The 16,114-nt window shown below is 37.0% G+C and overlaps 1 protein-coding gene across 10 annotated transcripts in view; it reads right to left on the bottom strand.

The window, feature by feature from the left end:
• Positions 1 to 16,114, bottom strand: part of CC2D2A (coiled-coil and C2 domain containing 2A) — a 65,254-nt gene that overhangs the window by 30,292 nt on the left and 18,848 nt on the right. For all 10 annotated transcript variants that reach the window (XR_003257647.1, XM_026090627.1, XM_026090632.1 and 7 more), the window contains 9 exons: positions 13,787 to 13,996; positions 11,134 to 11,240; positions 10,123 to 10,263; positions 9,529 to 9,685; positions 7,271 to 7,506; positions 6,143 to 6,320; positions 4,885 to 5,041; positions 3,523 to 3,670; positions 363 to 501 (listed from right to left, as the gene is read on the bottom strand). Coding sequence is in view for 9 of the 10 variants with exons in the window: in XM_026090627.1 (XP_025946412.1) it covers positions 363 to 501; positions 3,523 to 3,670; positions 4,885 to 5,041; positions 6,143 to 6,320; positions 7,271 to 7,506; positions 9,529 to 9,685; positions 10,123 to 10,263; positions 11,134 to 11,240; positions 13,787 to 13,996 (1,473 nt within the window). In the remaining variant the exon portion in view is untranslated. The remainder of the gene's footprint in view (positions 1 to 362; positions 502 to 3,522; positions 3,671 to 4,884; positions 5,042 to 6,142; positions 6,321 to 7,270; positions 7,507 to 9,528; positions 9,686 to 10,122; positions 10,264 to 11,133; positions 11,241 to 13,786; positions 13,997 to 16,114) is intronic.

Genomic DNA, 16,114 nt, shown 5'->3' on the forward strand with positions numbered 1-16,114 from the left:
GGGAAAATTATAACAGAGTAATCTAGGAAGCTGTCCTGTAAAAGTGATTCATTTATCCAACTTCAGCTGGATAAATAGCTCCTCATGCTAATGTTTAGAAAGTTCCTAACTTCTACAATCACTAAATCTCTTCATGCAGCTCCCACTAATGAGCAATTACCTGTTTAATACCATACAAGTACACAAGTACATGCCATCTAAGGAAACATGAAACTCAAATCCTAATTTTTTATTTTATAAATTAATATGTTTGAATAATCCCTTATATCAGTTTTTCATCATTGGAATACCACTGGATTAATAAATCTGTATTTTTATAGCCATTTCACTTCTAGCCCTACAGCTCTGTAACAGCCACTTACCATGATCAGCTGCATCAGAGCTGCATTGTTTGGGTCGTTTGGATCAAGTTTTGCTTCTGCTGCCCACTTAGCTAGTTTCTTCATGTCAGTTAAGCCTGATGTGCCAATGGATGCAATAGCATCAATATTTTTTAAAGCGCTACAAAGACAGAATTGATACCAGATGATTCTATCTAAAATGGATACAACTTTGCAATAGGAAAAAAAATATTGAAAACAATCTTGGAAAAAAAAACACCCCACCATAGCTTGAAGAGTAAATTCCACTACACCAAAGGCATGAACCCTTTTCTTCAGGGAATACTGCAGACTGCCCCCTGCCTACTCATTCCCACCCCTATACCATTTTTGCCCTTTCAGTTGAAACAATGCCATTCTTTTTGTGAACGCACTGTAAAACAGCCCACTGAAATGATTCAAATTAAAAAAAAAGAAAACAAACCAAAAATCTCTCCAAACAAAAGCTGTACTAGAGAAGAAGTTAGCTTCTTTAAACCGTAATTTCTGTGATTCTGTTTATAACACAATCTCCCAAAATTTGCAGCTATGTAACTGTAGGAGTGATGAACTGCAAAGGAAAGTGAGGCGGAAATACAAGGAACTGAGTGAAAGGGAACTTTATATCAGCTTTTCCATGGGTGTTTCCAATTGCACCCTTAGCTGAAGCACAGAATTTGACCACGTTCTTACAATCAGAAAAAATGTTCTTGCAATTTTTCCATGACATAAAGTGTTTATTGATACAAAGATTTATGATATGCCTACACAATTCTAGGTTGCTGGTTACTAGAAAGTAAGATGATAACTTTCATGTTGTGAGACAATTTAACACAAAAGTTTTGACAATCCATACTTAAAGGAACTTTCCAGATTTACAATTTGCATCCATTTCTGCAAGTCTCAGCAAAAGCCAGCCACTGAGGGGGTATGTCATTAAAATACATCCTCTTGCTTTTTTAAGATAGTCTCTCTAGGCTAGGCTTGAAATGCCTAGGTGGAAATACTTATGTTGAAATAGATACACTGGAAGCTTGTGGATTGGTGTCTTAAGTCCCCTAATCCTACATCCAATCTCCAATGTATCTGTCAGAGCCCTGAGTGCACTAGTAGGTTTTAAAAGCCCTGACGAGCCTTATCTGGGGGCTTCACACCCTCTCCCCATCATGGGTTCAAGAGCTCCATTTAAGCTCAGGTCCAGGCCTTGCTTGAACTATGTCTCAAGTTCTGTCTTTGGCCCCATCTCCTGGATGGATCCCTCAGACCTACATTGAAGCTTTGTCTTCTGTCCTGTCTCTGGCCTCATCCTCTGCTGCTCCTGGCTGGACTCTCTGGATGGATCCCGGGCCTGTCTTACTGCCTTACCATACCTGGGACTGTTGGTGGACCCTGCTGCTAGCACCCTGCTGCTCTGCCTCTCATGTTCAGACCTGTGGGACTGTGCCCCAGTGGGCAAGGACACTGCCTGTGCTGTGGTCATCCTCAGCTCCTGGCTCTTTCTGCCTCGTGGAGCAGCTTTGCTGTTGCTGCTCCCTGACAGCACTAGTCCCAGCTTCCCTCCTTAACCCTTTGGATGCTCCCACTCGCTTTCTTGCTTTCACAGTACATGGTACTGCACACAACAACAGAATCCAGTAGTCAGTCTGGAAGTCATTTGTACAGATTTGCTGGCCAGGACATGCATATTTATTAGCCAAATGCCACAGAAAGTGGATGTTGCTACTTTGTTTTATTAGGGATGCTAATTTGGGTTTTTGTTTTCTACTTATCTGAAAAATTTCAAGAGAGTTTCAAAAACTTACGAATCTTCCTCAAGCTTGGTTAGAATTAGCCAACACATCCATAAATTACTGGGGCAGCAGACAAAGTGATAACATCGAGGTCACATCTTTGGGCACCAGTCTTAAACAAACATGCACTGAATCACAACTGTGCAGAGAAGATCATGGGCAGCAAAGCCTAACATTAGGTATGAAAATCTTGTCTCAAACTTTCACAGAGTAGACAATGAAAAGTCACAGAGGGGAGTTCCTCTCTAGAGGGTGATTCAAAGAAGATAGTGTTTTACACTAAACTTCCTTCTGGAGCAGCCCATTTTTCCACTTACTATAGTGAGAGGCTAGTGTGAGTTTAGTTTCCTGCGTTTAAAGTTAGCTTTTGTGAATGCATTTATGTAAATAAATCTGTTTTTTATCTCATGCTATTCTAGTCTCAATGAAGTCAGCAAGTTACTCATATTCTAATCAGACATATGAGTAACTAATGGCTGCAGCTTGGGTCAAAAACAGTAACAGAGTGATTTGGAAGCCGATATCTGGGCTCTAAATAAATTTTAAAAACCTGACAGTATCCATTAGCTGGGAGAAGTACTTGCTCAGTATTAAGAAGCACACAAACCCTTAAGGCTTTACAGTGAAGTTAACTGAGGTTACTGCAAAAGCCAATTTATGCATCATTTCCTTGACTTTACTGGAACTATACAAAAGAAATAAAATGGACAAATCATCCACAATGCCTAAACTGCAGCCACAGGGTAAATTATATTGTTCTGAATGGAATAACAGATTAACTTCTGCTGTTCAACAGGCTTCTGGTGTAGGAAAATCATGAGAGTATTATCTTGGAATGATACAACAGGTGTGAGTTTTTAACTAATTAACTCACAAATATCAACAGTGTCAAGCACTCATACTAACTTCTACTGTTTCCATTGGGTATTTGTTATCATTTTAAATTGTAGGAATGGCATTTAAAGCATGTGTCCCAATCACCTCCCTACATGCAGTTTAGGTAAGAAAGAGCTGGAGTTTCTGTTCTTAGCAAAACAATTACAGGAAAGTTCCTCACCAAAAAAAAAAAGAAAAAATGTGGACTGCACCTGTATCTTCTGTTGGAGTATCATAAAAACTAATTAATTAGTTTGTGTTTTGTTCAACTTTTAATATTTTCTATGAATCTCATTATAAAAAATGAAATTGCTGACAAAAATCTATTTACCAAAAATGTATACCCTAAGATATCTGCATAGGGTTACAGCGCAAAGGAAAAAGTTTCTAAACCTAGGGGAAAAAAAGTATGACAATTCTAGATTATGAAAGTAATTCCTTAAACACTATTAAATAGTTCATTTCTCGGGAATTACTGAGAATTTGTATCACGTTACCTTGCAATTCCCGTGTTTTGCTGAGAAACAGGAGGAATTAAGGGGACTCCTTTTTCTCCAACTGCCCAAGAGACACTATTGGATACTTTCCCAGAGGTCATTAAAGTCATTTGGTTGCTACCATCAGCTTCAAAGGAAAATGACACACCTATCACAAGAAGAAAAGTAAGGTAGTATATTTATGCATTTAAACACGTAACATCTGAATCTCTTTAAAAATATTATTTCTTGAAAATAGTCAGTCAGATAACTTGTGCCCTTATGTAAGTAGGGGAATGTGAAACAACTTGATTTTGCTTTATGTTATAGGAGAGGACTCTCCTCTGGAAGAGGATTGAAAGATTCCATTCCACCTGAAGAAACACTTCCAGTTTGGGTTGGGAGAAAAGGCTATGCTTCATAAACATCCTCTCTTTTAACTGTATTTCTCTCTCTAATGATGAATCAAAGGCTTTTTTTCTTTACAGATGCACATTATTTGTATGAACATATCTGATAATGTTTTCTGTAATCTTCAGATCCAGCCTGATGTTGTTATTAAGGAAAGAGAAATTCAGAGTCAAAAGAATTAGCCATGATTGACAAGTCAGTCCCAAAGATCTATGATACACAATTCTGTACAGAGTCACTATGGTCAATGACATTTACACACACATCTGTTATAATACTTTTCTTCACACTAATTTCCTCCACAGGTTTTCATCTGTTCTTTTGCTCTGTCTTGATCTATATTTCACGTACTGCAAATGTATGCAAGTCAGTCATCTCTTGATGCAGTTTGAGCTTATTTAATATATAAATTTAATATTTAAGCCGTATGCTAACACATATCATTCTTATTCCACTGTTATTTTTTTTAACCTCTTCCTTATCTTATCCTTCTGTTTTGAATTCCCAGGGATAAAGCACTTTACAGGATGTCATCAAAGCAAAAAGGAAGACCAAAAATTCGTCTGCACATGCACTTATACAACCAGTTCTTCAGCTGGTTTAAAACATTAAAGTCAGTGGAGCTATGCTGATTAATACCACCTGTTTGCACTTCTGTGCCAGAAGCCTGACTACTTAAATACTAAGAAAATTTCTATAGCCAGCAGAGGTCTACTAATACTATAAGCCAAGTAATAAGCACACACATTATTTCATACAGTCTAAAATTAGTTAAGAGGAAGACAAAAATTCCAAAACAAGTTTTAATAATCATAGTAAGAGCAATGACTATTTTATGATTCAGTTGCAGAAGCTGTAAATGCTCTTAACTGAATTTACTCTGAAACTTAGACCAGTCTGTTACTTTTACATGGTTTTAGCAAAAATGAGAAACATTGAAGCATTGAACTGAGAAACGCTCAGAGATCCTACCGCTCCCAACTCCTTCGTGGTCCAACATCACACGCTGATTGCTGCTAAATTCTATTTCTTCAATAGGAGTGCTGCCTGTCAGAACTGTAGTCTCAGGGATAGGTATGAACACTTCAGCCAACAAGGTAGTGCTGCTGATACCCACTGTTTCATATATCTAGAAAAATCCAGTCACAAAATAGTAAAACACTTAAATTCTTCACAATAAAAAATGGAAAGCATATTTTAGGATATTCAGACAGAAGGTATTATTATGACTGAAGTGTAAAATAACTCAGATTTAAAACAACTGTATTCATTTACATTTCAAAATATACAATTAGCAGACATTTCAGTTACCAACAGCCGCTCAGTCTGAATTCTTTTTAAAAGTATATTCTCCTCAACTTTCTAAGGCATGTAAGAACAGTATAAAAACCTCTTTAGTGAGTATCACCATAAAATACGCAACTGCTCACCAACTTGCTTGTGACAGAGTCACTGGCATCAGGTGAAGATGCTGCAGGGATTTTGTCTCAGTAATCCACCCTTACTGTAAAACGGTAAGGCACAAGCCCCCATTCTGTAAGTACTGCAGGCTGCTTCCCTCATTCTTGGCCAGTTTTAGGCACAGAGTGATTCGAGTAAAGGTCAGCACAAGGGCCCCTTCTCCTCCTATTCCTCATTCAGATGTTTTTAATCCAAGGGGATAGTAAAAAGTGTCAGCTAACACTCTACAGACTGCAACAGCACTATTGTGCATCTCTTTCCATTTGTGTAACACACAGGAGAGGGGAATACACCTTCCTCTGAACTACCAGTGATGAATCATCTAACAGGACCGTGCATTCCTCTTAAAAAGACATTCTGCTGGCTCTGTAATGAATTCATTCATGTCACTCAGTCACTAATTCATATTTAGAGTGCTTTTTTATTTTCAACTTAACTGCACTTAACTTGATCAACAGTGCAATAATTGAGATTACTAGCAATAACTATTTTTTTCCACAAATGTTATGATGATTTTACTGTGTCCACATGAATGTTCTAGAGAACAGTGTTGTGGCAAATTTATTTTATCTGCAATATAAATCACAGGTTTTCTAAAATTAAGAAGCCGCTCCACAAACATATTTAATGACAGGCTTTGATTACTTAAGAATATTCCCCATATTTAACCAGAATTTATTAATTTAAAACAGTACCATAAAGCAAAAACAAGCATTACAAGAGGCATCACATTTCATATTAAAACTTACTGTGATAAATCATTATCTACCTGCAGTTTCACACTCTCTGGCCAATTGAATATTTGTAAATTGAAAATTTGTCCAAAGTGAACTCTGAAGTCTGAACTTATTGGTCGGGTAACAGTCCTTGATACTTCTTTGGAATTGAAAAGGACTTTTATAAATGATGAGCGTTTCTTCACATCTTCTCGTCGCAAAACCTCTGCCCTGTAAATATGTCAAACAAGCTGTCATACCATTTTTAAAAACAGTTTTATTCTTTATTTTTAATGAGAATCTGATACGTCAAAGAGAACAGAAGTCAACCAAATAAAGATGTTATTCTTCTCAAAATTGTCACTACATAGCAGTGACTTAAGAACTATTATTTAACAGTTGCTCTTCTCATGAATGTAAAGTGATTTTAAAATGAACATGTCAAATTTTAGATCCATCAGACACACCTCCATTTAAAGGAGTTATTTAGGGAAGAAAAAGTTTCTTCCTATTTCCTTCCCCCAAAAGCACAATGACCAGCATCAAATTCAGTTAAGATTCTGGAATTTTCAGTCAGTGCTAGTAGCACAGCCAAAAAATATTCTTTGATGAGGCTATCTGCTGAATCAATATGATACGGAGCAGTTTTAAAATGACTGAAACCTTCCAGATATATGTTAAATTGTGTGTGTAAATGTGGAAAGCAACACAAACAAGTAAATTTCTTATTTATTTTATGCACAGTGAAATCTCTGGTTAACTACATGATTTCTCTATTTTTCCTTTCTTTGTTGATTTTGCCAGAGACGTGGTGTAAAGGACTAGCTACTGAGAGTGCTATTGCCAGAAGTGAGCTAGACTCTATCCTGATAACAATTTCTTCACACATACCACTATTCTATGCAGATGCTCAGGGAAATCAGAAGGTTTAAAGGGAGTCTGTAGACACTCATCCTCCAAGCCCAATACAAACAAGTTACATGTGACTCAAAAAAGATTTAAGTTATATCACCTTTGGAAACAGAAGCTTAACATTCTAATCACTAGGTTAAACAGAATGACTAGCACAGACTTCTGAAGTTGTATTAAAAAAAAATAATCAAATAAATAAATAATAAAGGAAGATCAAGATGAAAGTATGTATTATAGCAAACTATTCTGCAGGCCAACATATATCTTACCGAGGACAAAGCTCACTTGGTGTTATGCTTCCTGACAGGACTAACTCAGGAATTAAAACAGGCTCTCCAGGTTTCCTTCTAAGGTTGTCAGCTTTTTCTCTGGCTTGTTGCTCTATTTCCAGGCTATTGACCATTTTTGGTGGGATGGGTTTTACTGGTTCCTCACCAAAATCACAGTCATCTACTGATTCTTCTTCTTCTCGAAGATCTTTTTTCTTCTTTTTCTTCTTGGACTTCTGCACAAAAAAATAATAGTGTTCTACCTGAACTTCTTTTAACCAGTATAACTTCTTCTCTTGTCTGAAATGACTCACAAGTGAGGAGCATTGTACGAGAAATCACTGTGTAATTTTAAAATCACCACACACAAAAAGAAGTTTTCTCTCATTCTACAGTCCTACTTCACAAGTTTGGAATTCAGTAATTTGTTCCATTGATATCCTTCATAAACATGATGTGCTTCAAATAAAACATTTGTTTAAAACATCCCAAGCAATTTACAAAATTGTGTTTCTTGAATGTTCTGGCTAGCAGTTTACTTCTCACTTAGCCTGAGTTACCCTATTTATTGTGTTAGGATTGAAAGAAGGTTACTCAGTCAGTAGCCAAAGTTCTTTGACATGCACTGTCTGATACACACTGACAAAGTGAATGCACATGTGCCACAAACTTTTGAACGTCTGGAAACGTTTTAGTCTAGTAGCGTCTCAAGCACATGCAGAATGATCTCCTCCCTTTCTCTATGCTGAACAGACGAATAAAAGAAGCAGGGCACATGCCTTTCAGTTTTTCCTAACCTACAAAACTCCAATGTTCATATACGCTCAGCTTTAGACGCTTGCAAGAAAGGTCCTCCTCCCACAGTCATACAGATTACATGGATATACAACTTACTTGGAAGTACCATCCACTGTGTGATTTAAGACTCCATCGGCAAAAGAGAAGGAGGTAAGGGAAGGACATAATTTTTCTCACTGACTCAAGTATTTAGCGAAAAAAACATGTTCACTTGTTTTTATTAACAAATATCGTTCCTTTCTTGGCTTAATTTATTTTATTCTTTTTGGTAATTTATTTCTTTTTTAATTTATCTAGTCTCTTCTTACTCTACTGTATTCCTCAGATTCCTGTAATCTGGGCTAGTAAAACACCAATAGCAGTAATTAACCAACAATATATTTTGAGTAAAAAAAGAAAAGTACTTCTGAGCATGGAATGAAGGTCTGTGCACTGCATTTCATTTTAAAAGAAGAACCACAGTCTTAGTTTGTGACCAACAAAACAGAAAGAGGCTGGGAGTAGGAGCTTTGGCTGTAGCCACCCCCCATTGCATTTGTGAATGTACATGGGCTAGAGGCAGAACCGGTCTCATTAGCAACAATACCCAAAATTATCTGCTTTCATTTTAAGGTCTCCATTTATTCGTCTCATCCTACAAATCGACTAACATGCTACTAATATGTCATGTGCCCACTTGTGCTCTGATAACAGGCATTTCCAATATCTGTAGGCAGACTTCCCCTCAAACATTGTAAGTGTCTTTCACGGATCCTGCATATACATGAGGAAAGTATATTCATCGGTACCCTGAGGTATGCAGTACATTGCCACATGACTATGAAAGCAAGTGTCTGATGTTTTCGTTGGCACTGTCATGGACTTTATTTCAAATATCCTCCTGCTGCAGTGTTTTGTTCCAGCTCCTGTTTGTCAATACCTCTTGAAGCATAATTGAGACCATAACTGCAGTACAGACAGGTACTAATAAAGCCTTTCAGAGGTAAAAGGCTGGTATATTAATTGTCTTTTTCAGTTTTGAGAAATTCCTGAACAGAAATTTACATGAGATGACACTGACTGACTGTTCATTAGAAACATCCCATACTATTTTGCTTCACTGCTCACAAAGGAAACAAATTTTATCCCTATGTTCTTCCTTGTCAGGAGGACATGAATTTCACATGAATGAAGCAAACTGTTTAATTTAATTAAAAGAAAAAAAAAACTGATAAGGTGCTGAAATCCAATACCAGGGAGGCAACTACTCCACAAAAACCTATGCCATTTTAATGTTTTAATTAACAGTTAATTTACTAACAAATCCTAAGTAAACAGAACGTATCCAAAGAAATAAAAATAAATTAAAGCATGTATGCATGACCATCCTGATATTTAAGTTATTTCTATACTAGCAAAACAAAGTCTGAAGACATAAAGTAATAAGGTAATTTTTGTAAAACTTAATGATTTAAACAAACCTGTGCCTTCTTCCAGGATTTCCACTCTTGTAGCTCAGTTTTATATTCCTCCATTTTCTTTTCATATTCTTCCCTACATTCTTCTAATAATTCATTTATCTCGTCCTGAATTTCTGCTTCATATGCTTTTTCATCTAATCTCTGATCAACCTCTTCCCTTCAAAACAATTATATGAACATGCTGCATGAACTAACAGAAAAAGGTTTGCAGTTAAGCTTATAATACATAACTTAAGTCTCCTTCTCTACGAGCTAATTTCATCATACCCAAAGTGTGTTCTGTGGAAAATTAATAGCGCAAATAGTCTAATAGAGTTGACAGCTGATAGCTACTATCCAAAATGGACGTAATGATTTTTTCTTTACTTATTATCCTTTAGAAGTTCCTTTCTGTTACAGTAATTACTTGTTATTTTAATGTTCCTTCCTCCCCCGAATCAAAAAGAACAGTGGCAGGCTCAGCCAGTGCCAGTTACTAGTCAAATCTTTATCTTTGCACCCCTCACATTGGAATTATGAGTTCCCAAATTTGACTGACATCATTAAAACTCCACTGCTGGCAAATGAAGTATGAAAAATGTTATCAAAACATACTTTCTCAAATAAAGTTTCATGGGTGTGTTAGTAAACTTCTGAAAGTCACGGAGGGATTTCATTTCTTTCCAAACTTTTATAATGGTCTTAAGCAACGTTCTATCTTTTTCTTGTTCAGCATCACGAAGTCTTCTTGTTTGCCTAGAAATATATATACACGCATATGTACAAAATCAGAGCTGTATAACTCGGTAGAATAATACAGTGAAAATCTGAAATACTGAAGACAGTGATGTGTTTTTCAATTTGATTGATGGCTGAAGAGGTTTAAATACAAGAAGCATAAAACTCAAATGTGAGGATGACGGGATTTGGTTTCCTTTAGTATCTGTACTCTAGTCTCTTGTATTTTGGATAATCTGACTTCAATTACAGTTCGTTCCCTAGAGATCTCACATTTTCTGAAATGCTTATTACAGCTGTACATCGTTAAAAACATTTTAAAAGCCAATGCATGTAAACAACAGCCCAGGAAACCTACACTGTTGCTATGAAGCAATGCTTATTAACAACCATACTACTAAATATGTTTTAAAATTAGCATGCTTCTAGCTCCAGTAGAAAAAATGGACTTGCAGAGATTCATTTGGCCTAACATAATAAGAGTATCCCCCAATAACTATCCCTTTGCTATGAAGTAATGTAAAAAATTCCACAGCCTTGCAAGATTCCAAACACAATTAACAAGGGTTTTTTTTGGCTTCAGAATGGTTATTTCATATTTGGAACCATTTTCACCTTCTAATCTGTATGTGAAAGAGACATTCAATTAAACCACTTCTGCAATAAGATTTCTGCCTAAGTTATATTTTCTTCATGGTATTTTACTCAACTTACCAGTAAGAATTCTTAAGCCCTCAAAATTCTACCTGAATGAATGTGTTTTAGTTATGAATAGAACTATTTACAACTGAATTTAAAAGTCCAGCATGAATTTACATTCTGTATCAGCACAGAAAGGAAAAAAGAACACAGTTTTAAAAAGTAGCAATTTAATGAATCTGTACTTACCTAATTTCAATTTTGTATTCAGGTATGCTCTGTTGGGCTACAGGTTTAGGAACAGCAGCATCACCACCGTCTATACTACACTGCACAGCATTCCTCAAAGCATGAAGCTTAAATGAACAAACAATTAACAGATGGTCACATTTATGGAGCATAGTATATACTGCACCTTGACATGAACAGGATAGTTACTGCATAACAGAAAACACTAAATTGTCTCGGTTCTGTATTTACAGGGTTATGGTTTTGCCAAGTCTGTGAGTCTTGCTGATTCTTTTTAAGATTAAATTGTAACCTGAACCCCCAGACATGTGAGGGGAGCTTACTGACTTAGTTCACTGTGATGGATCTGAACAAGGGGCCAGGACTGACCTAGGCATTATTCATAAAGTTCAGCAATCAAAGAGCATAAATAGGGAGCCTGCAAAAAACCTTCTATAAAAGGCAGGACCAGAAACGGCCGCTGAAGGTAACCCCAGAAAACAGAAGAAACAATAAAAATGAGGGGATGTGATGAGTCAGCTACAGAAGCTGTGCACCTGCAAGGAAGTATTTAAGCATAACACACTGCATGTTACAACTTGAGGAAGAGAAGGTCTAATGACATGACAGAACTAGGAATAATAGTAGAGTTCAAATGCACTTTTGGAGCCAGAAAGGTGGAGACAAGAAGCTGCACATTCAACTAAGATTTGAAGATATCCATCAAACAAGAGTACCTGGAAAATAGACAGCTACATTAGGAAAATGCAAAAAAGTGCACAGCTGTGAAGACAAGAGAATGTAAAGGACTGGGAAAGGGAGAAAGATCATCACTGGAACAGGAACTAAAATTTTAGCAATTATGTTGCTGCAGTTTTTCTTAAGGATGATGCTGAATGTAAAACTAGGATGGCTAGTGGAACTGAAGGAAATAATAGCAACTATATCCAAAGTAGAAACAACTGGCACATGAAATTACAAATCAAATCAAGGATCAAAGATTTTTAAATAAATCTATCAAATCAGAGGGACCATGTAACCGGACAGTACTAAGCATATAGCTGAAAAGGACATGGGCAACCACAGGACCCACAAGATTAATCCCATTTGTATAAAAGACTTCAAAACAAATTTTGAAAGAAAGAATCACTGAATGCATGGAAAGCTGCTAGTATAATCGGGGGCATGGACGGCCTGTTTTATAAGAGGAGATAGAAAATTCAGTTTCTTTAGTCTGCCAAAATGAAGAATGAAAGGAGATGACAAGATGTATTCTAAGAGCAAATATATCAGCAGAGGTGGATGATGAGGAGTGCACTGAGGAAGGGGAAAAAAAAATAGTAAAATGAGTTTATGAAAAGTATATTATGCAGTTGTCTACAATACTCACTAGGTACTGTGGAAGTACTCAGGAAATCCCTTCCAAACCAAGGTTCCTGTGAAAAAAGCCTGGAGAACGCAAATGCCTGTTCCCTCTATTTCATGGAAAACTAAAGCCAATCTTTTAAAGCTCAGATCAGATTAAGTATACCAGGAAATTATTTTGAGACACTGTATGAAATATCTGTCTAGCATAAGGAGTTAAAGCTCACGTTTAACACAAAAATTTACAAGTATCCATACAGCACTTACTGACCCCCATTATATTAACATATAATCAACTTACATACAATGATTATTTTTTCCTTTCTTAATACCCCTGTAGAGAATCATCATTACCTGTGATTTATAGAAAAACTGTACTTATGTCTATATACTTAATAATCAAACTAATTCTTAGCAGACCAGCCCTACTGGACAGAGTTATGCTGTATATCACAATATCTACCTACAATTCTATCATTATCCATTCAAATTTCAGATTCCAAAAGCATTTTGAAATGCTTTTAAAACATACTTGTACCCCCTGATGATAGTATTGCTGTATTAACGATGCCTAACTCTTATGTAGAAATTTTCATCAGAGAAGAGCATTACCATTATTTCCAATTTACAGACGGAGGAGCAGTGATAGTACGAAGAGGGTAAGCAGCCTGGCCAAGGTCATCCAGCAAGCAGAGCCAAGAACAGAATTTATGTTCAGCCAAGGGTTTGGCTGGTTATATCACAAACCCTCACACAAGACTGACATAGTAAATGTGACAACACTGTGGATTTAAAACACAGCATCTCTCACAAATATATATGTGGAAATGGGTCATCAGTATTTCTGGACGTTAGTGGAATCAAAATGTTTTCTTTTACTCTTAACCTACAACTGAAACTAAACTTCACTCACCTTTCTCCATCCTTGAATACTGTCTGCCTGTCAGAGCCCCTGTACACAATCCTGTAAAGCCTTTTATCTATAATTCACTGAAAAACATTTTGCATATTCTGTATAAGGAATACTATGCAAGTTTTATCATGTTCTACCAATTATATTCACTTTTACCTCAGAACCTGTGCAGAGTTCATTTTAAATAGAACAAAGCATTCTCTAATCTGAAAAAGGTAGTTCTGCACTGAACACAGAGCAACATAGGCGAAATTAAATTTTTATCTTCTGGCAAAACACCTCTCATGACATACAATTAGAAATGTCATTGCTATATTTTGAAGACACAAATTCAGCTTTTTAACCTTCAACTGTCACATCATATCTCAGCAAGCTACGATAAAGCAATGGAAATACCTTATCTGTGAGAAGCGTGGTAAGATTCTTCTGTTTTCTTGCTAGATATTGATCATATAACTGAGCCAGTTTCGCTGCTAACACATGTTCACGGCTAAAACATGGATGATGAGTAAATATTAATCCGGAAATATCAATATCCAATTGAAACGGTCCCTGAAAATCTCCAGGTCCAACAAGATACTGACTGGCAGCTGTCACTTTTATTGCCTGAAATGAAAAAAGACTGAAGTTTATCTAGAAGCCCCAAGAAAACTGTCTTGGAAAGAGATCCTGTGAAGGGCAACAACACATTTAGCATTGCCTACATCTAACTCTTGAGTCTTAAATCATAAGGACTTCTGCAGTAACCTCTTTGTTTTATTGATCAGTGGATGACATACCACCACCAGGGGTATTCTACACAGCAAAATCTTGATAGTCCGTATCAGATTATCTTTCTCTTTGAGAGATATTCATTCACTTGAGGCAACAGATGGGCAGTAAGACTTTCAGGGATAAAAGAGAATGTGGAATCCTCAAGCCATTCAATCTTCATTTTGGCAAAACAATCTGGAATGGGAAGCAATCTGGCCATACTGAAGATTTTGCTTGGGCTGAGCAATGACAATGACAAGACTGAACTGGAAAAAGAAAAGTCCACCGAGTCCTCTTTCTACCTGCTGGTTTGGAATCTGCTTCATTTTCTCTTAGGGCTCTGCTTTAAAAGAGACAATCCAGCTCTCAGAACAGCTTTCCCTGCAGATAATTTAGGTTGAGCAAAAGGGAAAATAGGTTCTTTGTTTCCCCACTCTAACACCATGGAAATGCACATCCATCAGGCCCAGTGAGAAAACTTTCAGTGGCAAAGTTTAAAGAGTCTATCTCAACTCTGTGCAGCCTAAAGGCATCTGTGGCGCATATTCTCAGTTTATTGCAATCAGGAGGTAATTAGCAGTGCTAGTAGACAGCTTTCCTGCCCGACTTCTGCTGATCCTGCTTGTACCATAAAAGATGAAACTGGTAGTAATGCAGTGCTCACTGCAGCTCCTTTGTAAGAACTAGGAAAAGGGAGATCGAGAGGGGAAATCGGCTGTCGCGTAGCTTTTTCCGGACTAGTAAAAAGGCTAGGAAAAAGACTTTATTTTATTTGATCCTTCCACATTCAGTTTCCTCTCGAAATTTTTAATAGGGCACAACCTGCCTGTCTCATTAACTGCACACACTTAGAGCAGTGGCAGAACAGGAATGGACAAGAATATACCTCCTTAGAAAATTTCTGTGCTAACTATAATAGTCGTGTGCCTCATACTGTGCCCTTCAGCAAGTAATAACATAGCTGGATTTTCCCCTCCTAGAGGGAGGAGCCCCATCAAGATTACAGAAAGCAACAGCTTTGTATTCCTCAGGCTTTATCTGTTTAAGAAAACTATAAATGACTTTGAAGCTTAAAGTCCTAGCTTCAAAAGTGATTTGGGCATTTACATGTCACTTTCATGTAAAGATGGTGTTTCTGAAACGTAAGATCTCTTGGCCTAAGTTTACTATATCTGTTAGGCAGCAATCTCTTTCCATGTAGGCAGGAACACCTTGCACAGATCTGTGGTACTGGATGTGTCCTGAGAATTGCATGTTTGTAACCAGCACCAGTTAAAGGGCAACATTCAAATCTGTGTGAGCAGCAGCTCGACAAAAACATTTCCATATCCCAAGAGAGCAAACTACTTTAAAGTCTAAAAAGTGACAGTTTTTTCAAGGGTGCAATAGAGTTGCTAATAAGCAGAGCAATTAAAATCTGTGTATGTGACACCGCTGAAAAGTTTTAACTGAAACTAATTTTGATCTGTGCTGACTACACGCTGCAACTGCTGTTTGCCAGGGCAGGTATACTACGTTTAAGGAAAAAAATAAAAAGAAAAAAAGATCTGAACTGGTGCAACTGAGCTCAAAATAAGATGCTTTCTACATGACTGAAGTGTACATAAAGGCTTATTCTAGAGTAGTTTCATCAGTACAAAATAACCATCATKCACATGCACAACTGTTTATTTTCTCTCTTAAACTGCAGAACATACCTCTGCCCTCATTCTCAGTCTGACAACAGCTCCTGCCCTGCCCTGAGGAGCTTCACAGATACAATAACATGTATTAACACCGGAGATACCCTACTTTGGCATGAAACTATCCGAGGGTGCCTCACAGAGACCTTAGTGACCCATAGACTTGAAGTCTGTCATGCACTGTCACTTTATCATTTTAACCAGTATTACTGGCTAAACTCTTCATCTTTCCATATGCTTTATTTTTACAGAAAAATACAGATGGAATATACTCGAAAAAGTGGAGCGC

Source organism: Apteryx rowi, unplaced genomic scaffold (assembly GCF_003343035.1).
Source record: "Apteryx rowi isolate R43461 unplaced genomic scaffold, aptRow1 scaffold_864, whole genome shotgun sequence".
NCBI classification, from domain to species: Eukaryota; Metazoa; Chordata; class Aves; order Apterygiformes; family Apterygidae; genus Apteryx; species Apteryx rowi.